Here is a 26,569-nt window from a genome sequence, read left to right as displayed (position 1 = left end):
ACACACACTGAAGGGGTTGGTAATCACAAAGCATGTGTGTGAGCAGTGTAATACGGACACTAGCACATTAAGACAGTTCAGCTCCTGAGGACAACTGTTCAAAAGCATTTGCAACGTAGTGCATTTAGTAAAGCTGACACTTATTTTAAGAATAACCTTTTCACAGACAGCAGATACACTAACGCAGTGTTTCCCGTACCCCCTGATTCTACATGTCAACTAATCATCAAACGCTTGACAAGTTGAATCAGGTGTTTTTGTCCAAGACAACAACAAAAAGGTGTTGCTTTTGGGGTTACTTGAGGACCAGAGTTGGGAAACACTGCACTAATGAACTGATAAATTGCAAAACAAAGAGTTGTCTTGTGTGAGTAGGTTTCCCCCTTAGGAAATTAATTCAACTTAAACTGCCTCCCTTAACTGGATTACACTAGGTTTAATCTAAAATGAAGGGGAGGACAAGTGAGAGTAACAGACTGCAGAACAATCTTCTCAGTCACATGGAGAATGTGGAAAAGGTCCTCTTCTAAATAAGAATAAGACCATCACCTTCAGTGCGTCTGGCTGGGCGAAATAGGTTGCCCCTCCAACCTTCATGGTGACCCAGATGTCCACCATCTGAGCAGCGATGTGGCTGAGAGGCAGGTAGCTGACAACCATCTCCTGAGACTTGGTGGCTTCTGTCAGCTGGACATGGCGGCCTACAGCGAACGCTGTCCATGTCAGCTACAAAGAGAGAGCGAGAGAGAGACAGTCATTAAAACACTGGTCATTCACAAGTAAACTCGGAGCAAAGGTGGATTTGAATAGATAGGAGGCTACATTTTTACACGTTTACATCACGACACTGATAGTGCATCATTCTCATAGATCTTTACAATGGAACCTAATGTGCAGCCATTTTATTGGTCACGTACACATATTTTGAAGATGTTATCGTGGGTGTAACTAAATGCTTATATTCCTAGCTCCAACGGTGCTGTAACACCTAACAATGCAAATCAAAAAAATTCTAAAGCAATTAGAAATATTAGAATAAGCAATGTCAGAGTCTGAAATATAAAAATATATGATGGGGTGTATTGATATTATGGACAGTATATGAATAGAAAATGTGTACAGCAGTAGTTGTATAAGATGAACCATGACTAGAATACAGTATATACATATTATTAAGTGGGTAAAACTGTATAAACATTATTAAAGTGACCAGCGGTCAATTACTATTTACATAGGGCAGCAGTCTAAGGTGCAGGTTAGAGTAACCGGGTGGTAGCCAGCGAATAACAGTGACTAAAATTCCGGGCAGGCTCCTGGGTGGAGGCCGGCTAGTGGTGACTAACAGTCTGATGGCCTGTAGAGCGAAGGCATTTTTCAGTTTCTCGGCACCTGTACCGTCTTCTAGATGGTAGCGGGGTGAAGAGGCCGTGGCTAAGGTGGCCGAGGTCCTTGATGATCTTACTGGCTTTCCTGTGACACCGGGTGCTGTAGATGTCCTGGAGGGCAGGCAGTGCGCCCCGGTGATGCATGGGCTGACTGTGCCACCATCTGGAAAGCCCAGCAGTTGCGGATGGTGCAGGTGCCGTACCAGGTGGTGAAACAGCACGACAGGATGCTCTCAATGGTACATCTGTAGAATATTTTCAGCCTCCTGAGGTTGAAGAGGCACTGTTGCACATTCACCACACTGTATGGAGCCTCCCGAGTGGTGCAGTGGTCTAAGGCACTGCATCGCAGTGCTAGCTGTGCCACTAGAGATTCTGGGTTCTGTCACAGCGGCGCACAATCGTCCCAGCGTCGTCAGGGTTAGGGGAGGGCCTGGCCGGCAGGGATGTCCTTGTCCCATCGCGCACTAGCGACTCCTGTGGCGGGCCGGGCGCAATGCACGCCGACACTGTCGCAGGAGTTAAGTGGGCATTGTGTCAAGAAGCAGTACGGCTTGGGTTGTGTTTCGGAGGACGCACGGCTCTCGACCTTCGCTGGCACCACTTCCTGGCACCACTCCGCCAGGGCCCTCACCACCTCCCTGTAGGCAGTCTCGTATTTGTTGGTAATCAGGCCTACCACTTGTGTTGTTTGCAAACTTGATGGTTGAGTTGGAGACGCGCGTGGCCACGCAGTCATGGGGGAACAGGGAGTATAAGAGGGGGCTAAGCACGTACCCTTGTGGGGCCCTGTGTTGAGGATCAGCGTAGCAGAGGTGCTGTTGCCCACCTTCACCGTCTGGCAGTCTAATGTTACTGGTGGGTGTCACTCACATTGTCATGGCTGAGCATCACTCCTTTGGGCTGCCCCGTGGTCCCTGATGTGTAGATCAGTGTGCAGCACTGGTTGGGTTTCTGGGTAGCGATGATGTCATCCAGCTGAGTGTTGGACTCATCACGGCCCAGCTCCATAAACTCCGCCCACTGTGTAGAGAATACAAGATAGTCAGGATTAGAGGTCGACCGATTATGATTTTTCGACACCGATAATTGGAGGACCAAAAAAGCCGATACTGATTAATCGGACAATTACAACAATACTGAATGAACACTTATTTTAACTTAATATAATACATCAAAGAAACATGTTCAATTTGGTTTAAATTTGATTTAACTAGGCAAGTCAGTTAAGAACAAATTCTTATTTTCAATGACGGCCTAGGAACAGTGGGTTAACTGCCTGTTCAGGGGCAGAACGACAGATTTGTACCTTGTCAGCTCAGGGATTTGAACTTGCAACCTTCCGGTTACTAGTCCAACACCCTAACCACTAGGCTACCCTTAAGTTCCTTGCTCAGAACATGAGAACATATGAAAGCTGGTGGTTCCTTTTAACATGAGTCTTCAATATTCCCAGGTAAGAAGTTTTAGGTTGTAGTTATTATAGGACTATTTCCCTCTACCATTTGTATTTCATATACCTTTGACTATTGGATGTTCTTATAGGCACTTTAGTATTGCCAGTGTAACAGTATAGCTTCCGTCCCTCTCCTCGCTCCTCCCTGGGCTCGAACCAGCAACACAACGACAACAGCCACCATCGAAGCAGCGTTACCCATGCAGAGCAAGGGGAACAACTACTGGAAGGCTCAGAGCAAGTGACGTTTGAAACGCTATTAGCGTGCGCTAACTAGCTAGCCATTTCACTTCGGTTACACCAGCCCCATCTCGGGAGTTGATAGGCTTGAAGTCATAAAACAGCGCAATGCTTGACGCACAATGAAGAGCTGCTGGCAAAACGCACGAAAGTGCTGTTTGAATGAATGTTTACGCGCCTGCTTCTGCCTACCACCGCTCAGTCAGATACTTAGATACTTGTATGCAACGCAGGACATGCTAGATAATATCTAGTAATATCATCAAGCATGTGTAGTTAACTAGTGATTATGATTGATTGTTTTTTATAAGATAAGTTTAATGCGAGCTAGCAACTTACCTTGGATTACTGAATTCGCGTAACAGGCAGTTTCCTTGTGGAGTGCAACGAGAGAGAGGCAGGTCGTTATTGCGTTGGACTAGTTAACTGTAAGGTTTCAAGATTGAATCCCCCGAGCTGACAAGATGAAAATCTGTCGTTCTGCCCCTGAACAAAGCAGTTAACCCACCGTTCCTAGGCCGTCACTGAAAATAAGAATGTGTTCTTAACTGACTTGCCTAGGTAAATAAAAGCTATTTAAAAAAAGGCGCCCAAAAATACCGATTTCCAATTGTTATGAAAACTTGAAATCGGCCATTCCGATTAATCGGCCGACCTCTAGTCAGAATACAGTGGGGGGGGGGAAACAAACCAGCAGGAACTGTAGTGCGTTATGAACACTTCTAAAGGCACAGAAGGCATTGATCCAACTTCTAATGTTCGAATGAAATCGAAATAGTTTGACACGCATACCGTGTAGAGGTTTGGTCTCTTCTCTTTAAGTGCATCTTTGTACTGGATAATGGCTTTCATGTGTGGCAGCTTGTCCTGAACCTGAAGGAAAAAGAGGAATAAACTGATTAAGGTTAAAAAAAAGGATGAAGGTATCCCTGATGTATTGATGAATCTAAGCAAATCTAAAGCTCTCCATCCTGTGCTTACCTGTAGGATCTTCTGTAGCTGTTTGTGGTTCTCCACCACGATAATGTTGGCCTTGCAGTTCTCTGCTAAGTACTGGCACGCCTCTGGGGAGTTGGTGGTGTAGATACCCACTGCAAACCCACTGGCAACACAAGACAACAGTGAGTTATGTTGATTCATGGTCCATGAAACTCAAGATTCCTTTCCCACAGACAGGTTTGGCAACTCTGCTAGGTAAGTATGTATTTCATAAAGTTATGCTCATCATGAAAGAACAATCCAAGAACAGTCTGTACTAGGTGTGTTAAGGTTCACCAAACCTGTGGTTTGGTATATATATTGCATAAAAAAAAAAAAAAAATTAATTCACAATGTACCTTGCATTGTCTGTTGTTTACCGGATTGTTACGACTCTGATGCTACGTTTGTAACTATATGGGAGGTGGGAATTTACTAGTTGTGACGTCGTAAATACCAGTTGGATGCATTCATGGGATTTGAACTCGTCGAGAAATGCCGAGTGGCTAATTTCCAACAAGCAGTGTCAACCATAAACTAAAAGTACAGCCATCATGCTTGTAAACAAATTATAGAGTGTTCAAAACATTGCGTTTAACTGCCGAAAAATCTGTCAGAGGGGCCATTTCCTTAGTAGGTGACAGAGGTCACCATGTGAGAGAAGTGGGTGCTCAAGATGAGAGACTAGTTTCCCCAGTTTGAGGGCCGTTCAAGTGGATTTTTCCCAGTCGTATGTCTTAACTTCCCACTTGGTTACGATGGCACCATGACACTGCCTTCTTCAGTGCCAAATGCATACGTGTGACTCTCAAAAGGCAGTGTGTGTCACACGGGACATATCCAATTCTGAGGTAATGTGATGGGCCATCACTGTTAAGTAAGCGCAACAGGGTGCTTTGGACAATTCATTGGAAACTTCTGAATTGGTTTGCTTATATAGAGCAGGTACTACCCATTTGCTGAAATGGGTGCAAGAGGGAAGTTCGTAACATGCGTTTCAGTCTTGCGCCGGTATACTGGGTTGATGTTGGCGTAAATGTGTAAAAATATGAGGCGTTGGCAGCTGCATTATTCTCATTGAGTGCGGCAACATTTATCGCAGCGGTCTAAGGCACTGCATCTCAGTGCAAGAGGTGTCATTACAGTCCCTGGTTCGAATACAGGCTGTATCAGATCCGGCCGTGATTGGGAGTCCCATAGGGCGGTGCACAATTGGCCCAACGTCTTCCGGGTTTGGCTGTCATTGTAAATAAGAATTTGTTCTTAACAGACTTGCCAAGTTAAATAAAGGCTAAGTAAAAAACTATCCACAACTCTGACCATTGTCGTTGTAATCTACCGGGAAGCAAAAATGTTCCCAAACTGGAGATCTAAACAATGACACATTATCCTCCAATTCTGGTATATTAAGCCCACCATGCCATCGTACAGAACTACACTGAACAAAAACGCAACAAGTATTGGTCCCATGTTCCATAATCTGAAATAAAAGTTCCTTCTAAAATGTTGTGCACAAATTGGTTTAAATCCCTGTTAGTGAGCATTTCTTCCTAGCCAAAATAATCCATCCACCTGACTGGTGTGGCATATCAAGAAGCTGATTAAACAGCATAATCATTACACAAGTGTACCATGGGCGGGGAAAAATAAAGGCCACGAAAATCTGCAGTTGTGTCAACACAATGCCACAGATGTATCAAGTTGAGGGAGCATGCAATTGGCATGCTGACTGACTGTCCACCAGAGCTGTTGCCAGGAAATGTAATGTTAATTTCTCTACCATAATCCGCCTCTGTCATTTTAGAGAATTTGGCAGTACGTCCAACCGGCCTCACAACCACAGATCACTTGTATGGCGTTGTGTGGGCAAGCGGTTTGCTGATGTCAACGGTGGCGGTGGAGATATGGTATGGGAAGGCATAAGCTACGGGACCATGAACACAATTGCATTTTATCGATGGCAATTTGAATGCACAGAGATACCGTGATGAGATCCTGAGGCCCATCGTGAGTCCCATTTTTTTTTTTAAAGGTATGTGACCAACAGATGCATATCTGTATTCCCAGTCATGTGAAATGATCAATTAGGGCCCAATTAATTTATTTCAAATGACTGATTTCCTTATATGAACTGTAACACAAGTAAAATCTAAGAAATTGTTGCATGTTGCGTTTATATTTTTGTTGTTCAGTACAGTTCCCGGCTGCAGTGAAAAGGCACCACAGCAAGTGTTTATTGCGCTGTCCGTGCTGAAGCTGCAACATGTCAGCCATTTACTTTGTTTTTGACTTAATCCCTAATTTGTTCAGGAAAAACATTCCCTCAACCCCTACACTTATCATAATCACATAAATAAATTAGTTGTAACAAACTACGAACACAGTAACAGCAAAATGCATCTCAGTGCACTCAGGAGGATGTCAAAAAGAAGCGCAAAACAGGCAAATGTTTGCTGGTTTCTCAGGAGGGAAAGGGGAAGTCAGATCTGTGGAAGACATTTGACTGACATTTGACATCGCACTGCGGTGAGATTGCCTGCAATGACAACAAGCTCAGTCCGATGATGCTGTGACACCGCCCCAGACCATGATGGACCCACCACCTCCAAATTAATCCCCCTCCAGAGTACAGGCCTCGATGTAACGCTCATTCCTTCGACGATAAACGCAAATCCGACCATCACCCCTGGTGAGACAAAACCACGACTCGTCATAGAGCACTTTCTGCCACTTTCTGACTGGTCCTGCAATGGTGAGTTTGTGCCCATAGGCGATGTCTGGTGAGGACCTGCCTTACAACAAGCCCTCAATCCAGCCCCTCTCAGCCTATTGAGGACAGTCTGAGCACTGATGGAGGGATTGTGCGTTCCTGGTGTAACTCGGGCAGTTGTTGTCATCCTGTACCTGTCCCGCAGGTGCGATGTTCGGATGTACCGATCCTGTGCAGGTGTTGTTACACATGGTCTGTCACTGCGAGGACAATCAGCCTGTACTTGTCGCGCAGGTGTGATGTTTGGAAGTATGCTTGGGGTCATTGTCCATTTGGAAGACCCATTTGCGACCAAGCTTTAACTTCGACGGATGTCTTGAGATATTGCTTCAATATATCCACATAATTTTCCCACCTTATGATGCCATCTATTTTGTAAAGTGCACCAGTCCCTCCTGCAGCAAAGCACCCCCACAACATGATGCTGCCACCCCCATGCTTCACGGTTGGAATGGTGTTCTTCGGCTTGCAAGCCTCCTCCTTTTCCTCCAAACATAACGATGGTCATTATGCCCAAACAGTTGTATTTTTGTTTCATCAGACCAGAGGACATTTCTCCAAAAGTACAATCTTCGTCCCCATGTGCAGTTCCAAACCGTAGTCTGGCTTTTTTTAATGGAAATTTTGGAGCAGTGGCTTCTTCCTTGCTGAGCGACCTTTCAGGTTATGTCGATATAGGACTTGTTTTACTGTGGATATAGATACTTTTGTACCCGTTTCCTCCAGCATCTTCACAAGGTCCTTTACTGCTGTTCTGGGATTGATTTGCACTTTTCGCACCAAAGTACGTTCATCTCTGAGACAGAACGCGTCTCCTTCCTGAGCGGTATGACGGCTGTGTGGTCCCATGGTGCTTATACTTGCGTACTATTATTTGTACAGATGAACGTGGTACCTTCAAGAGTTTGGAAATTGCTCCCAATAAATAACTAGACATGGAGGTCTTGGCTGATTTCTTTTGATTTTCCCATGATGTCAAGCAAAGAGGCACTGAGTTTGAAGGTAGGCCTTGAAATACATCCACGGGTACACCTCCAAATGACTCAAATGATGTAAATTAGCCTTTCAGAAGCTTCTAAAGCCATGACATAATTTCCTGGAATTTTCCAAGCTGTTTAAAGGCAGTCAACTTCGAGTATGTGAACTTCTGACCCACTGGAATTGTGATAGATTATTTAACTTATAATTGACTAAACAATTGTTGGAAAAAGTACTTGTGTCATGCACAAAGTAGATGTTCCCAAACTATAGTTTTGGCAAGTCGGTTAGGACAAGAAATTTGTGGAGTGGTTGTAAAAGGAGTTAATGACACCAACTTCCGACTTCAACTGTATATACACACACACACTACTATTAAGCGTTTTAAATATTTCTCTATTTTCTTTCTATCATTGGGAAGGTCCCGTAAGTAAGCATATCACCGATAGTCCATACCTGTTTACGAAGCATGTGATGAAGAACATTGGATTTGATTTTGATCTCAGGTCTTTGGCTATAGCCACATAAGTCACTTAGCTACACAAAATAGACTGGGCTACAGTAGATCAGTGAGAAGGGAACATTCTGTACATCACACCCTAACATGACAGGGAGCGTGTCAGACCCCCTAGTGAACAGAAGTATAGAGACTCACCCAGCCATAATGGCAGCAATGTCAGAGATGAACCACTCAGCAGAGTTGAAGCCCAGAATGCCAACCCCATGGTAGCGCTCCAAGCCAAGCTGTGGACACAAACACTGCGTGAGAAAAAGACCTACACATAGATCTCAAATTGCCACCTAAAGAGGAACATAACAGATATAATGCCTGTTAATATTCATTTTTTTTCATAAGAGTTCAGATAAAGGGGAAGGTGAAACAAAGCCAAATATAGACTACAGAGGGTCTTTTATAACAGGAGTAGTAATAAAATACACCATTGTGATACTTATACAAGAAATGTACAGCTGCTTGCCTACGTGGCAATGCAGAGTAGCACGACTCTCCCCCTCCAAGTAGGAGGCAGTCAGGTTCAGATGTGGGTATGTGTGGCTTCCCCTGGGCCTGAGCCAGTCCTAATCCTCACTCGTGTATAATGTGGAGTTTCACAATAAGTAACATGGCCTGGGACGATAAACCGAAAATTATCGACACCGACCATACCGATCACTTATCGCAGGCATTTCGCTGATATCGTTCACCACGATAAGTAGCCTATCCTAGAGAAATGTGAATTTTGAAATAAAATAGGTGATTGATGTTTGTAGCCATCAATTGTCCCATTAAACTAGTAGTAGTTTAAAGGATAATAAAAAATATATATGGTAGGGCACATAATAAACGTATCGTTCTATTCATCTTTACCTCATTAATTCAGGTAATTTATCGTTATGGATTTGTGTCCATATCACCCCACTCTAGTGTGGCCTGCATCTAGATGTTGCCCCTAGCAGCACACTGCCTCTACCTCCCACATTTCATCTCACCCTACGCATGCTGGTGACAGTGACGCAGTCACCACGAGGTTAAAACACACACTGATCTGAAGTTAGGATAGTGGACTATGATCAGTGAGATGGGAAGTTATCAAAAGCCTCCTAAAAGGGCCCACATCCTCCACAGTGGTTCTCTTTTGCTTTGGCTTCATATTTAGTTTGAGGATACATTGTTGCCTTGCCAAAATAACTTGTTCTCATACTTTGATTCACTTTAGGAACGGATGTTTATAAGCCTTTGTTGTGACTGGAAATCTAGGAGACACTTACGCCAATAAAATGTTTTATAATAATACTTTACAGCTCTTATCGGTGTGGAACCCTCAACTCCTACCATTATCTTACCGTAACTTTGTTCTGACATCCACATTTACAGCAGTAGTGTCAGTTATGGTCTGATTTCCATAAGTACAGTTGGTCTGTGTGTTTAGTCTCACCTTGAGGAAGCTCTTGGCAGCGGTGCGGCAAGCCTGGTAGTACTCCTGGTAGTTCATGGTCTTCATCTGTTCTCCCTCCTTCCAGCCCAGGGCGGTGTAGCTGCCAAACCTCTCCACTGCAGTTTTAAACATCTGGTCTACAGTGACTGGGGGCTCAGATGCAAAGCCCGAATCCCCCATCCGCAGATTCACCTCCCCGTCACCCCTGGACGTCCACCGCTCTGGCTCAGCCATAGCCAGGGACAGGGAGTCTGGTCGCTGGGCACTCACTGACGGAGAAAGGAGAGGGGTTTAATTTTTTTTAACCAAAGAAAATCAACTGAGAAGGCGAATGAGAGGCGTGTTTGATTTGAGAGCATTGTCTAGACTCACGTTTGATTGCACCTCAGAAAAGAGGGACATTTCCCTTTCCGGACAGTTTAGTTATGTTGATGGGCAATGATCCATCCAATTTCTTCCGACACTGAGCAAATTTCAGGTCTGCTGAATGCAAACTTTAGATGTGAAAATTCTGTGCAACTTCTGGCACATGTTTACAGTGAACACTGAGGCTGTACCGACTAAGTTAATTTTAACAGTGGCAAAGTAGGCTACCGTGGCTATTTGATCATAATGTAGGCATTTAAAAAAAATCCAGGGCTCGACGTGAACCTGTTTAGCCACTCAGATACGGTGGTGACAGACAATGTATTGTGTTGGATGCAAGAAACTACTTTACAAAATAAAATGCATTATTACCAAGATGCAGACAAAAAAAATGTGCTACCCCCTGCAATTGGCAGCTTAGCTTATTCAAGCCTTTCCCAAATAAAACACTGCCCCATTTAAGACATAAAAGCTGTTCACCTGACTCACTTTTCAAAGATTGCTAGAAAATGTACACGTTTTGTGAGCACTCGCAGCTTAGAGAGAACATTGGTGATGGGCATAAATGCCCAGTCTGCACACGCAGGCAAATCAATCTGTCAAACGACTCCCAAACCCTATGAGGAAGTCCAACCAATCACTTTGAATGGCGTGCCTGCTGCTTACACAGACAATCACAGAAATTAGCTTTAGGGATATGAGGGAGGCTGCACTGACTTCTGGTCTTAAATCCCAATGTTCCCTCCACCAACAGTGTTCCCTCCACTGTTGGTAGGGGGAACACGAGGACTGCTGCAGTGTTGGTGGAGAGCCAGAGGCAGTGGGTTGTCCTGGCCTGGCCCCCAGAAAGTTTCTGCCAGTAAACAAACAAACAAACACACACACACACACCAGGCCCAGTATGAGACACCAATCTGCCCAACACCAGACAAAACAAGGGAGGGCCAGACAGGGGATCCCAATAACCGCATTGGCAGCCCACAAGGAGAGCTCCCACTAGTAGGGACTAACAGGGCAGGAGACTAAACTGTGAACCTCTCAGAGCTAGTTAAATGGTTCTGTTCAATAGTTAATTAATTAATATTATAGCCGGTTGGGAAATCCATTGATTAGGGCCTAATTAATTTATTTCAATTGACTGATTTCCTTACATGAACTCTAAGATCTTTAAAATGGTTGCATTTATATTTTTGTCAGTATACATTACATGGCCAAAACACATCTCATTCCAAAATCATTGGACATTATTATGGCGTTGGTCCCCTATTTGCTGCTAAAGCCTCCACTCTTCTGGGAAGGCTTTCCACTAGATGTTGGGACATAGCGGCAGGCATTTGCTTCCATTCATGAGGTTGGGCACTGATGTTGGGTGTTTAGGCCTTGCACGCAGTCGGCGGTCCAATTCATCCCAAAGGTGTTCGATGGGGTTGAGGTCAGGGCTCTCTGCAGGCTAGTCAAGTTCTTCCACTTCGATCTTGACAAACCATTTCTGTATGGACCTCACTTTGTCATGCTGAAACAGGAAAAGGTCTTCCCCAAACTGTTGCCAAGAAGTTAGAAGCACAGAATTGTCTAGAATATCATTGTATGCTGTAGCGTTAAAATATCCCTTCACTAGAAACAAGGGGCCTAGCCCAAACCATGAAAAACATCCCCAGACCATTATTTCTCCTCCACCAAACTTTACAGTCGGCACTATGTATTCGTACAGGTAACGTTCTCCTGGCATCCGCCAAAACCCAGATTCGTCTGTGGGACTGCCAGATGGTGAAGCAGGATTTATCACTCCAGAGAACGCGTTTCCACTGCTCCAGAGTCCAATAGCAGCGAACTTTACACACTCCAGCCGACACTTGGCATTGGGCATGGTGATCTTAGGCTTGCGTGCGGCTGCTCAGCCATGGAGAACCATTTCATGAAGCTCCTGACGAAGAGTTATTGTGCTGACGTTAATTCCAGAGGCAGTTTGGAAATCAGTAGTGAGTGTTGCAGAGGACAGATGATGTTTCCTCTCTACGAGCTTCAGCACTCGGCAATCGGAATGGTGGCATCCTATGACTGTGCCACGTTGAAAGTCAGAGCTCTTCAGTAGGGGCCATTCTACTGCCGGCGATTGCATGGCTGTGTGCTCGATTTTACACCCCTGTCAGCAACGGGTGTGGCTGAAATAGCTGAAACCACTCATTTGAAGGGGTGTCCACATATATGAAACACTGCATTGCCTAAAGTAATTATTTTAAGCCTGCTACGCTAGGTTAGCCAGAGACAAACTATAGAGAGACTAAGCTATAACTCACCTAGTAAGTCTTAAGTCTTATGGCTGAAATCCCGCTACCGGGATCGATATGACAACAGCCAGTGAAAGTGCAGGGCGCCAAATACAAACAGAAATCTCATTATTAAAATTCCTCAAACATACAAGTATTTTACACCATTTTAAAGATAAACTTGTGAATCCCACCACAGTGTCCGATTTCAAAAAGGCTTTACGATGAAAGCACACCAAACGATTATGTTAGGTGGGTGCCTAGTCACAGAAAAAAACAAAGCCATTTTCCAACCAATTAGAGGAGTCACAAAAAGCAGAGAGATAAGATGATCTTCATCAGTTGACACCCATAGGACTTCATGTTACACAATACATGTATGTTTTGTTCTATAAAGTTCATATTTATATCCAAAAATCTCATTTTACATTGGCATGTTATGTTCAGTAGTTCCAATTTTGCAGAGAGCCACATTAATTTACAGAAATACTCATAATAAACATTGATAAAAGATACAAGTGTTATACATGGAATTATAGATCCACTTCTCCTTAACCTGTTTGGGATAGGGGGCAGCATTTTTACGTTCGGATGAAAAGCGTGCCCAGAGTAAACGGCCTGCTACTCAGGCCCAGAAGCGACGATATGGAAACTATATTTATTAGGTGTACTCTGGCATTTAGAAAACCCCATCTTGAAGGTATTCACAAATTTCAAATGAATAAATAAATTCACATTTCAAAGTGTTGAGATTTGTCAGTTGGTCAGTAAACACTCTGTTGCTCTTAAATCAGTGGGGCTTTCTCTTCCATCCACCTGAAGTGCAGTACCATGAGGATCTGGCTGAGGCTGGTACCATGGCCATGCGTGGCTATTGACTAAAGAAGTATTTGGTCATAAACAGTCCCCACTGAACTCCCAGAAGGTTCCACCCACAGCTTTGTGCTGTTGACCGTAGACAACACAGTGCTCTATGGTCAGCCTAACACTGAACTTTCACTTTTCCAATGTAAACAGATTTTTGGATATAAATATGAACTTTATCGAACAAAACACACATGTATTGTGTAACATGAAGTCCTATGAGTGCCATCTGATGAAGAGCAAAGGTTAGTGATTAATTTTCTCTATTTCTGCTTTTTGTGACTCCTCTCTTTGGCTGGAATATGGCTGTGTGTGTTTTTGTGAGTAGGCGCTGACCTAAAAATAATTTGGTGTGCTTTCGCTGTAGTCTTTTTAAAATAGGACACGATGGGTTGATTAACAAGAAGTTAAGCTTTAATTTGGTGTATTGCACTTGTGAATGTATGAAAGTTACATATTTCAAAAAAATATTTTTGAATTTCGCGCTCTGCCTTTTCAGCGGAATGTTGTCGAGGGGTTCCCATAAGAAGTTAATGCAACCGGTGTGTCAGATTTCAAAAAAGCTTTATGGAAAAAAAGCACACCATGCAATAATCTGAGTACAGCGCTCAGACACAAAAACAAGCCATACAGATACCTGCCATGTTGGAGTCAACAGAAGTCAGAAATAGCATTATAAATATTCACTAGTCGTGCTATAAATTCACAAACAACACAAAGATTCCTTGATGCTCTTCCAGACTCCCTCTGCCTACCCAAGGACGACAGAGGACAAAAATCATTAACCACCTAACTGAGGAAAATCATTTAACCTTGCGCAATACCCTAGATGCAGTTGCACCCCTAAAAACTAAAAACATTTCTCATAAGAAACTAGCTCCCTGGTAAACAGAAAATACCCGAGCTTCCAGAAAATTGGAACGGATATGGCGCCACACCAAACTGGAATTCTTCCGACTAGCTTGGAAAGACCGTACAGTGCAGTATCGAAGAGCCCTCACTGCTGCTCGATCATCCTATTCTTCCAACTTAATTGAGGAAAATAAGAACAATCAAAATGTATTTGATACTGCCGCAAAGCTAACTAAAAAGCAGCATTCCCCAAGTGAGGATGGCTTTCACTTCAGCAGTAATAAATTCCTGATTCATGATTATTAGAAAGCAAATTACGGACTCCTCTTTAAATCTGCGTATTCCTCCAAAGCTCAGTTGTCCTGAGTCTGCACAACTCTGCCAGGACCTAGGATCAAGAGAGACGCTCAAGTGTTTTAGTACTATATCTCTTGACACAATGATGAAAATAATCATGGCCTCTAAACCTTCAAGCTGCATACTGGACCCTATTACTACTGAAAGAGCTGCTTCCTGTGCTTGGCCCTCCTATGTTGAACATAATAAACGGCTCTCTATCCACCGGATGTGTACCAAACTCACTAAAAGTGGCAGTAATAAAGCCTCTTGAAAAAGCCAAACCTTGACCCAGAAAATATGTTTTAAAAATTAAAAAAAAAAAGATATATATATAAAAATAAAAAAAAACACAATCGGCCTATACCGAATCTTCCATTCCTCTCAAAACTTTTAGAAAAAGCTGTTGCGCAGCAACTCACTGCCTTCCTGAAGACAAACAATGTATACGAAATGCTTCAGTCTGGTTTTAGACCCCATCATAGCACTGACACTGCACTTGTGAAGGTGGTAAATTACGTTTTAATGGCATCAGACCGAGGCTCTGCATCTGTCCTCGTGCTCCTAGGCCTTTTGATACCATCGATCACCACATTCTTTTGGAGAAATTGGAAACCCAAATTGGTCTACACAGACCAGTTCTGGCCTGGTTTAGATCTTATCTGTCGGAAAGATATCAGTTTGTCTTTGAATTGTTTGTCCTCTGACAAATCAACTGTAAATTTCAGTGTTCCTCAAGGTTCCCGTTTTAGGACCACTATTGTTTTCACTATATATTTTACCTCTTGGGGGATGTCATTCGAAAACATAATGTTAACTTTCACTGCTACGCAGATGACACACAGCTGTACATTTCAATGAAACATGGTGATGCCCCAAAATTTCCCTCACTAGAAGCCTGTGTTTCAGACATAAGGAAGTGGATGGCTGCAAACTTTCTACTTTTAAACTCGGACAAAACAGAGATGCTTGTTCTAGGTCGCAAGAAAAAGAAAGAGATTTGTTGAATCTGAAAATTAATCTTGATGGTTGTATAGTCTCAAATAAAACTGAAGGACCTCGGCGTTACTCTGGACCCTGATCTCTCTTTTGACGAACATATCAAGACTGTTTCAAGGACAGCTTTTTTTCCATCTACGTAACATTGCAAAAATCTGAAACTTCCTGTCCAAAAATGCAGAAGAATTAATCCATGCTTTTGTTACTTTAGGTTAGACTACGGGCAAGGATCTACTTTCCGGCTACCTGGATAAAGCACTAAATAAACTTCAGTTAATGCTAAATACGGGTGCTAGAATCCTGACTAGAACCAAAAAATGCAATCATATTACTCCAGTGCTAGCCTCCCTACACTGGCTTCCTGTTAAGGCAAGGGCTGATTTCAAGGTTTTACTGCTAACCTACAAAGCATTACATGGGCTTGCTCCTACCCATCTCTCTGATTTGGTCCTGCTGTACATACCTACACGTAAGCTACGGTCACAAGACGCAGGCCTCCTAATTGTCCCTAGAATTTCTAAGCAAACAACTGGAGGCAGGGCTTTCTCCTGTACAGCTCCATTTTTATGGAATGGTCTGCCTACCCATGTGAGAGACGCAGACTCGGTCTCAACCTTTAAGTCTCTACTGAAGACTCATCTCTTCAGTGGGTCATATGATTGAGTGTAGTCTGGCCCAGGAGTGTGAAGGTGAACGGAAAGGCTCTGGAGTAACGAACCGCCCTTGCCGTCTCTGCCTGGCCGTTTCCCCTCTTTCTACTGGGATTCTCTGCCTCTAAGCCTATTACAGGGGCTGAGTCACTGGCTTACTGGTGCTCTTTCATGCCGTCCCTAGGAGGGGTGCGTCACTTGGGTGGGTTGAGTCACTGATGTGATCTTCCTGTCTGGGTTGGCGCTATACTCGGCCTTGTCTCAGGATGGTAAGTTGGTGGTTGAAGATATCCCTCTAGTGGTGTGGGGGCTGTGCTTTGGCAAAGTGGGTGGGGTTATATCCTTCCTGTTTGGCCCTGTCCGGGGGTATCATCGGATGGGGCCACAGTGTCTCCTGACCCCTCATGTCTCAGCCTCCAGTATTTATGCTGCAGTAGTTTGTGTCGGGGGGCTAGGGTCAGTTTGTTATATCTGGAGTACTTCTGTCTTATCCGGTGTCCTGTGTGAATTTAAGTATGCTCTCTCTAATTCTCTCGCTCTCTCTGAGGACCTGAGCCCTTGGACCATTCCTCAGGACTACCTGGCATGATGACTCTTTGCTGTCCCCAGTCCACCTGGCCGTGCTGCTGCTCCAGTTTCAACTGTTCTGCCTGCGGCTATGGAATCCTGACCTGTTCACCGGACGTGCTACCCGTCCCAGACCTGCGGTTTTCAACTCCCTAGAGACAGCAGAAGTGGTAGAGATACTCTTAATGATCGGCTATGAAAAGCGAACTGACATTTACTCCTGAGGTGCTGACTTGCTATTATATATATTGATATTATGCATGGTATACCATGCTGGTCATTTATGAACATTTGAACATCTTGGCCATGTTCTGTTATAATCTCCACCCGGCACAGCCAGAAGAGGACTGGCCACCCCTCATAGCATGGCTCCTCTAGGTTTCTTCCTAGGTTTTGGCCATTCTAGTGAGTTTTTCCTAGCCTCTGTGCTTCTACATTTGCATTGCTTGCTGTTTGGGGTTTTAGGCTTGGTTTTTGTACAGCATATGGCATATCAGCTGATGTACGAAGGGCTATATAAATAAATTTGATGATCATCAGAATGCATTCCAAGGAATCCCAGTTCCACAATAAATGTTTGTTTTGTTCGATACAGTCTATCATTTGTCCAAATACCTCCTTGTTCTCGCATTTAGTTCACAAATCCAAATCAGTGAGGCGCGATCACTAGGTCCAGACGAAAAGTCAAAAGGTTCCGTTACAGTCCGTAGAAACATGTCAAACGAATGTATAGAATCAATCTTTAGGATGTTAACATAAATCTTCAATAATGTTCCAACTGGATAATTCCTTTGTCTTTAGAAATTAAAAGGAACGCAGCTACCTCTCACGGGAGCGCACGTGATCAGCTCATTGCGGACACCTGATTGAAAGAGCTCTCATTCCCTCCTCCTTCATAGTAGACGCCTTAAACAAAGGTTCTAAATTACTGTTGACATGTAGTGGAAGCCTTAGGAAATGCATTATGACCCCAGACACTGTATATTCGATAGGCAATAAGTTAAACTACAAACCTCAGATTTCCCACTTCCTGGTTGGATTTTTTCTCAGGTTTTTGCCTGCCATATGAGTTCTGTTATACTCACAGACATCATTCAAACAGTTTTGGAAACGTTTATGTTTTCTATCCAAATCTACTAATAATATGCATATCTTCGCTTCTGGGCCTGAGTAGCAGGCAGTTTACTCCAGGCACCTTATCCAAGCTACTCAATACTGCCCCCCAGCCATAAGAGGTTTTAATAAAAACAATTGAAAGGTCACCATGACAAGACAAACTATAGATAATCCCTGCCAATATTTTGAAGCCTTTCAAAGAAGTATAAAACTGAAATAGCAACAGAGAAGCGTAGGATCATGTGGCCTGGTGTTAGGCTGACCATAGAGCACTGTGTTGTCTATGGTCAACAGCACAGAGCTGTGGGTGGAACCTTCTGGGAGTTCAGTGGGGACTGTTTATGACCAAATACTTCTTTAGTCAATAGCCACGCATGGCCATGGTACCAGCCTCAGCCAGATCCTCATGGTACTGCACTTCAGGTGGATGGAAGAGAAAGCCCCACTGATTTAAGAGCAACAGAGTGTTTACTGACCAACTGACAAATCTCATTTATTCATTTTAAATTTGTGAATACCTTCAGGATGGGGTTTTCTAAATGCTAGAGTACACCTAATAAATATAGTTTTCATACTTAGGGCATTAGGAATGTTGATGACTGAATGTTCTTGGCCAGAAACAGAAAAGGGAAGTTATGGACCCCACTTCCCTTTGGCCCATTTCCTCAAAATTCAACAAGGGGACAATTAATTTGGTCAACCTCAAAATCAATGTACAAGAGAGTGTGTGAACCAGTTTGTGTAGGCGCTAACAGTTGTAAGCCAGTTTACTACATTTATTTGTGCCCTTTCTAAAATCTTCTCTTTGTGATGTTTGCCATGTAAATGTGTGTAATTAATATATATGCGCTCACCAGTCTCTGTTTGTGTGGGCTGTTCAGTAAGGATGTCTGTGAGTTTGTTGGTGAGCTCAGCGTTGGCCCCAATCTCCTCTTCCCGCTCACCGGCTGACTCCTCTGTTGACTCACTGAGGGGAAAGAAGTTATAAATAATGTTAAGTGGATTCCCGGTCCTGTCCTACTGTATTCCACTGTCATGTCTAAAGATGGAGGAAGCTTTTCAGTGTCAGAAGATAAAGAATCTAACTGTGCTCAAATACCCACACTAACATACGGTATACTACATATTATTAGTTCATTTTAGTATACTGGAAACAAATGGTATCCTTTCAGTTGATCGCACTAGAGCTTCGCCTGTCTACCGGAAGTTGATGCTGTTGCTATGCAACCTTTAGTTTGTTTAACTTCTCTAGTGTAGGGGGCAGCATTTGGAATTTTGGATGAAAAGCGTGCCCAAATTAAACTGCCTTCTACTCAGGCCCAGAAGATAAGATATGCATATAATGAGTAGATTTGGATAGAAAACACAAAAGTTTCCAAAACTGTTAAAATAATGTTTGTGAGTATAACAGAACTGATTTGGCAGGTGAAAACCTGAGAAAAATCCACTCAGGAAGTTGGATTTGTTGTTGTTGTAGTTTAATGCCATTACAGTATCCATTGACTCAGGACTCAAATTGCAGTTCCTATGCCTTCCACTAGATGTCAACAGTCTTTAGAAAATGAGTGAGTAAGAGCAGTCTGAATGAGTGGACCCTGCCGTGTCACAGAGCTTTTTCATGCGCACGCCTTTCTTGTTTACCTTTAATATCGGCAACGTTATTGTCCGGTTGAAATATTATCGATTATTTAGGCTAAAAACAACCTGAGGATTGAATATGAACATCGTTTGACATGTTTCTATGAACTTTACAGATACAATTATGATTTTTTTTGTCTGCCTGTTGTGACTGCATTTGAGCCTGTGGATTAATGAAGAAAACGAGAACAAAGAGGTTTTTGGATATAAAGAGAGACTTTATCGAACAAAAGGAACATTTATTGAATGAATTAATGTCTTGAGTGCAATCATATGAAGATCAAAGGTAAGTGATTAATTTGATCTCCATTTCTGACTTGTGTAACTTCTACTTGGCTGGTTACTGTTTGTAATGATTTGTCTGTTGGGCTATGTTCTCAAATAATTGTATGGTATGCTTTCACCGTAAAGCATTTTTGAAATATGACACCGTGGTTGGATTCACAAGAAGTTTATCTTTAAACCCATGTAAAATAGTTGTATCTTGGGGGGATAGGAGGGACGCCATGTGCGACTGACGTGTTTTCCATTTGCCCCCGTGGTATTCTTAAAGTTTGTGAATTTTGCAGCAGAACCTTATTTATTTTCAAATATTAAGTTGGTGATCCCTTTCCTTAAAAAACAAGACTACTTTGCTTCCGAATGTCAGCATGTCGACCAAACATAAGGCCAAAAGCATGACTTTAAGAAAACCCGGCCTACAAGACCCGCTCTCATCACCACCCTCTCCTGAGTCTGAGGGCCCGGGGACGCACACTTTACCCCGGGGGTGCGGCTTAGCCTGGCGGCGCTGAAATAAACATTCGAGGCCATCAAACTACTACGCTCTGAGATAGTTGAAATGAAAATAAAGGTGGTTGCTACGATTGAGGCCAGAATACAGGAGGTTTCTGATACTTTAAAAGCAGATTTAACCATCCTACGGAACGAGACTGTGCCAGCAATCACATTACTCAAAACAGCTGCGTCACACACTACAACAATTGCTACAACTAATGTCTCCGACTTAACTACACCCCTGGAGGCTGAAGTTAAACGCCTAGCTGCGGATTTGAAAAAGGTGAAGGAGAGCTGTGTGAGTTTAGAGGGATTCTCTCGCCGCAATAATCTGAGACTTGTACCGGTCCCAGAGTCAGCGGAAATGCATTGCGCCACGGATTTCGTTTCAGGGCTGCTGAAGGATGTTCTTGCCTTAGATGAAAAGCCCCTGATTGATCGAGCCCACCGGTTGCTGCGCCCAAAGCCCCGGGATGGGGAGAGGCCCCGTGACAATTCTTCAAGTGCACTTTTTTCTTGAGAAGATGGAGATCCTCCGACGAGCCCGCAATACCACTCTGAGCTTTCAAGGACAGAGCTTCTCCATCTCCAGGACTACTCCCCCACTGTTTCCAGGCAGCACGCAGCTTTCAGACAGGCCAAACGAGTACTTCGGGACCATCCAAGTGTGAAGTATGGACTGCGATTCCCGGCCCGTTTATGGCTATCTCATGAGGGTAAAGACTACACATTTGAATCTCTGGATGAGGCTATGGCTCACATTCAATGTCACATCAAGAAGTCTTGAACATGCTCACAGTTCAGCAACTGTTGCTTGCGAACTGTGGATAGTAAGTAACCCACCTGTGGTACAATTATGTTTAGATATAACAGGCTAGTCTTGTATAGTTGGCGAACCCATTCAGGCTTATTTGATGTGATCTAATGTTTTGATCATCTAGTGTGCGTGCCTTACAAGCATTCAGTCATTTTTATTTAATCATATTAAGGTTTTACTTAGCCTAGAAACACAGGAGTTGTCTCGCTCACCTATTCAGTTTGTTTACACTGTCTCAGTGACTAAAAATATTTTTGGTTATTTGTTTACTGCATCCGTTTGCATTGACCCAGTAAACAGTAAATGTCGAGGCTACACGGTTTTTGGGGTCTCACTTTAATTTTAAACGTTTTGAGCGTCATTTATGCCCAGCAAACGTTCAACGTTGCGCACACGTAGTTTTTTGGTATTGGTTGTAAGCTGTCGCAGCGTCAACTAGACTACTATTATAATTACTTTTATTTTTAATTGTCTTACTACGATTTCCTTATTTCAAATTAGATTTTTGGCTGAGAGCCATTTATTTATTTTCTCTCTCAATGCCTGTTATAAGACTGGGAATATAATTATATACATCTACAAGTGGTGCTTTTGTCATTCCGTTTGCACAAGGGATTTTTTATTTGAAAAAACAAAAACAAAATCTTTCTTTTTGCTGCTTGATCCACTAACAAAACGTGACTTTAAAGAGCGGGACTGTGGGTTTAGGTTTAAGACCGCACTCACAGACATACTGTGCGAAGAGAACATGTTCTATTTAGGCTTGTACCTCGTTTGGGGAAGTATTGTCTGGGATGGGGGGGAGGTTGAATTGTTCAGTTCTAATGTCATTCTGTCTTTTTAGTTTTTTTTTTCTGTACTTTTTCCAAACATCTACAACCATACATTATTACTCTGAGACAAGTTATTCTGGGGGTTTTGGGCGCTCATTGCTTTTGCATTCTATGCTCGAATGACAGGGTTGAATAACGGGATTGCCCAGAGGGGCCAAAATAATGCGATCAAGTACATTTCATGGAACACCAAAGGGGTTAATAACCCGGTGAAGCGTAAGAGGGTGTTGACAAACTTAAAGGGTTTGAATGCAAATATTGCATTTCTACAAGACACTCACTTGAGGACTGGTGAGCATTTTAGGATGCGTAAGGACTGGGTTGGTCAAGCGTTCCACTCAAACTTTCATAGTAAATCAAGAGGTGCTGCTATTCTGGTTGATAAAGCTACTCCTTTTGAAGCTTCTGAGGTTATTGCTGATCCTAAGGGACGATACATCATAGTAACCGGTGAACTGTTTTCTACCCCTCTTGTTTTGGCTAGTGTTTATGCTCCCAATTGGGATGACACAAGTTTCATTTCTTCCTTTCTGTCTGCTATTCCCAATTTAGATTCTCATTTGTTGATTTTAGGGGGGGATTTCAACTGTAAAATGTCCCCAGTTCTTGACAAGGGCCTGTATTTGTTTGTGAGGACATCTAAATATGCCCTACTTATTCAATCCTTTCTTCAGAAATATGCTGTTTGAGGCCTGGTGTTTCCTACAACCTACAGATAGACAGTATTCATTTTATTCTCATGTTCAAACATACTCCCGGATTGATTACTTATTTTTGGACAAAAAACTTCTGCCTAACCTTCGGCAGTGTACTTACGAGAGTATTGTTATTTCTGACCATTCACCATTAGTGCTTGAACTAGAGTTCCAACAGCGACCTCCTATGTGTTATCAATGGCGTCTCAACCCCATTTTACTCTAAGATAAGGAGTTTGTCAATTTAATTTCTTCTGAAATCACCTAATTCCTAGAAACTAATTCAACACCAGGTATGTCCTGCTTTACCATATGGGAGTCTCTCAAAGCATACCTACGTTGCCAAATTATTTCTTATACAGCCAACCAAAACAGAGTTCGCTCTCAGCGACTTCGGGACCTGAGCAAGTCCATAGCCACATTGGATGAGAAGTATGCTACGGATCCTTCCTCTGATCTGCATAAAGAGCGCCAACTACTCCAATCTGAATTTGATGAGCTTTCTACCAGGCAAGCTGAACAGTTACTCTTGCGAGCTCGATACAAAGTCTATGAACAAGGCGACAAGGCCAGTAAACTCCTTGCACATCAGATCTGTAAATCTGAGGCCTCACGTTTAATCCCACAAATAAAGACCCGTCTGGTGCCACCACAGTAATGCATAAAGAGATCCATGATCAATTCAAACAATTTTGCTCTGCGCTATACAACTCTGAATCCCCTCAAGACCCTTTGCTGATTGATTCCTTCTTTAATGGCTTGAATATGCCTTCAATTGATACAGACTCCCATGACTGTCTAGAAGAAGAATTTACGCTTGAGGAGATTGCAACAGCAGTGTCCGCAATGAAAAGTGGTAAATCACCGGGTCTGGACGGTTTTCCAACCAAATTTTACAGGACATTGTCTGGTCTGCTTTGCCCATTCTTGTCTCGACTATTTGCAGAGTGCCTTAATAATTCAAAGCTACCGCCTAGTCTTTATCAGGCTTCAATTTCATTACTATTAAAGAAAAACAAAGACCCCCTGGAATGTGGATCCTATTGCCCAATCTCGCTTTTAAACTATGATTACAAAATCCTAGCTAAGCTTTTAGCCATCCGTATGGAAGGCTTGCTGCACCAAGTAATACACTCTGACCAGACTGGCTTTGTGAGAAATAGGCATTTTTTTTCAATATTAGGCGCCTTATACTGTACTCCCCGCCGTCGGAGGACCCGGAGGTGGTGGTCTCACTTGATGCCGAAAAAGCGTTTGACCGCGTTGAGTGGGATTACCTAACAGCTGCCCTTTATAGATTTGGCTTTGACCCCAAATTCATTGCGTGGATAAAGATTCTTTATTTTTCCCCCATGGCGTCGGTACGGCCTAATAACTTTTCCTCTTACCATTTTCCCTTGCACTGCAGATCCAGACAGGGTTGTCCATTCTCCCCCTTGTTGTTTGCTTTGGCAATCGAGCCTCTCGCCATTGCACTACACTCTAATGATGCCATTCAAGGTACAGTGCCTTGCGAAAGTATTCGGCCCCCTTGAACTTTGCGACCTTTTGCCACATTTCAGGCTTCAAACATAAAGATATAAAACTGTATTTTTTTGTGAAGAATCAACAACAAGTGGGACACAATCATGAAGTGGAACGACATTTATTGGATATTTCAAACTTTTTTAACAAATCAAAAACTGAAAAATTGGGTGTGCAAAATGATTCAGCCCCCTTAAGTTAATACTTTGTAGCGCCACCTTTTGCTGCGATTACAGCTGTAAGTCGCTTGGGGTATGTCTCTATCAGTTTTGCACATCGAGAGACTGACATGTTTTCCCATTCCTCCTTGCAAAACAGCTCGAGCTCAGTGAGGTTGGATGGAGAGCATTTGTGAACAACAGTTTTCAGTTCTTTCCACAGATTCTCGATTGGATTCAGGTCTGGACTTTGACTTGGCCATTCTAACACCTGGATATGTTTATTTTTGAACCATTCCATTGTAGATTTTGCTTTATGTTTTGGATCATTGTCTTGTTGGAAGACAAATCTCTGTCCCAGTCTCAGGTCTTTTGCAGAATCCATCAGGTTTTCTTCCAGAATGGTCCCGTATTTGGCTCCATCCATCTTCCCATCAATTTTAACCATCTTCCCTGTCCCTGCTGAAGAAAAGCAGGCCCAAACCATGATGCTGCCACCACCATGTTTGACAGTGGGGATGGTGTGTTCAGCTGTGTTGCTTTTACGCCAAACATAACGTTTTGCATTGTTGCCAAAAAGTTCAATTTTGGTTTCATCTGGCCAGAGCACCTTCTTCCACATGTTTGGTGTGTCTCCCAGGTGGCTTGTGGCAAACTTTAAACAACACTTTTTATGGATATCTTTAAGAAATGGCTTTCTTCTTGCCACTCTTCCATAAAGGCCAGATTTGTGCAATATACGACTGATTGTTGTCCTATGGACAGAGTCTCCCACCTCAGCTGTAGATCTCTGCAGTTCATCCAGAGTGATCATGGGCCTCTTGGCTGCATCTCTGATCAGTCTTCTCCTTGTATGAGCTGAAAGTTTAGAGGGACGGCCAGGTCTTGGTAGATTTGCAGTGGTCTGATACTCCTTCCATTTCAATATTATCGCTTGCACAGTGCTCCTTGGGATGTTTAAAGCTTGGGAAATCTCTGTATCCAAATCCGGCTTTAAACTTCTTCACAACAGTATCTCGGACCTGCCTGGTGTGTTCCTTGTTCTTCATGATGCTCTCTGTGCTTTTAATGGACCTCTGAGACTATCACAGTGCAGGTGCATTTATACGGAGCCTTGATTACACACAGGTGGATTGTATTTATCATCATTAGTCATTTAGGTCAACATTGGATCATTCAGAGATCCTCACTGAACTTCTGGAGACAGTTTGCTGCACTGAAAGTAAAGGGGCTGAATAATTTTGCACGCCCAATTTTTCAGTTTTTGATTTGTTAAAAAAGTTTGAAATATCCAATAAATGTCGTTCCACTTGATGATTGTGTCCCACTTGTTGTTGATTCTTCACAAAAAATACAGTTTTATATCTTTATGTTTGAAGCTTGAAATGTGGCAAAAGGTCGCAAAGTTCAAGGGGGCCGAATACTTTCGCAAGGCACTGTATATATACATATATATTCACACACATACATACATATAGATATATATACACACACACACACACACACACACACACACACACACACACACAACAATGGCCGGAGTTGAATGGAACAGCACTTCACCTTAGTGACTGTTCCCTCTGCTCTATACAATACACATCTGTTTATTTTATGTGATGATAAAAGGCTCATACAATACAAATATTTTTTTAATGTTTTCTTTCACAGTGATAGCGACTCCGACTGGGAGCCCCCGGTGCCAAGCTGCCCGCTCTACCTGTGCCCCCAGTGGTGTTCATATGCCACAGTTCATTACTGCAGGCATGACTGTGCCTCAGGGCCAAAAGGGCACAGCATGGAGACGTCGTTGTGTTCTGTGTCGCATGAAATGCACCACTTGTTCAGTTTGCCTCTGCTTTACATCAGAAAGAGACTGCTATGGACATGGCACAGGCAGCAAAATATTATGACGAGGACTTCCAAGGGGTGTACTGTTTTTAAAAAAATATTCATTTTCTAATATTTTTTTAAACATTTTTTGTGTGTGTGTGTGTTAGAATTGCTTTTTGATATGTTGTATATAGTTATTTGTACTGCTGTATATAGTTATAGGTCATTTCACCAATTCGGCCACTTGGGTACATTTGGGCAACTTGTGTGGGACACCTGGGTGACTTCATGCTAAATGTCATGTAGCTCACCCATTCCGGAAGTTATAAGTCTGAAACTTTGCACACCTACAGTTGCCCTCTTGTGTTATCTATCAAAATTATCTCCAGCATCCTATTCTAGTACATGTGAAAGATGATACTACAACAATAAAAAACAGAAAACACTTCCTTCTCTTTTCTTCCAAAAGCCAAGTCAGTAAGTAAACAATTAACAAGTCAATAACACAGTAGAAAAAAAAAGGGGAGTCTATATACATT

General features: G+C 43.0%; 1 protein-coding gene across 2 annotated transcripts in view; it reads right to left on the bottom strand.

Annotated features, from left to right (window-relative positions):
- Positions 1–26,569, bottom strand: part of LOC110521504 (long-chain-fatty-acid--CoA ligase ACSBG2) — a 56,398-nt gene that overhangs the window by 5,836 nt on the left and 23,993 nt on the right. For both annotated transcript variants that reach the window (XM_021599102.3, XM_021599099.3), the window contains exons 3-9: positions 18,613–18,725; positions 9,742–10,010; positions 8,463–8,551; positions 4,063–4,183; positions 3,874–3,954; positions 2,259–2,408; positions 550–726 (exon numbers count right to left, since the gene is read on the bottom strand). In XM_021599102.3, coding sequence (XP_021454777.3) covers positions 550–726; positions 2,259–2,408; positions 3,874–3,954; positions 4,063–4,183; positions 8,463–8,551; positions 9,742–10,010; positions 18,613–18,725 — 1,000 coding nt within the window. The remainder of the gene's footprint in view (positions 1–549; positions 727–2,258; positions 2,409–3,873; positions 3,955–4,062; positions 4,184–8,462; positions 8,552–9,741; positions 10,011–18,612; positions 18,726–26,569) is intronic.

The sequence above is a fragment of the Oncorhynchus mykiss genome, chromosome 4 (genome assembly GCF_057628025.1).
Source record: "Oncorhynchus mykiss isolate SJ-2025 chromosome 4, ASM5762802v1, whole genome shotgun sequence".
NCBI classification, from domain to species: Eukaryota; Metazoa; Chordata; class Actinopteri; order Salmoniformes; family Salmonidae; genus Oncorhynchus; species Oncorhynchus mykiss.
The sequence above is the reverse complement of the archived record's forward strand: the minus strand, read 5'-3'. Positions and strand labels throughout refer to the sequence as shown.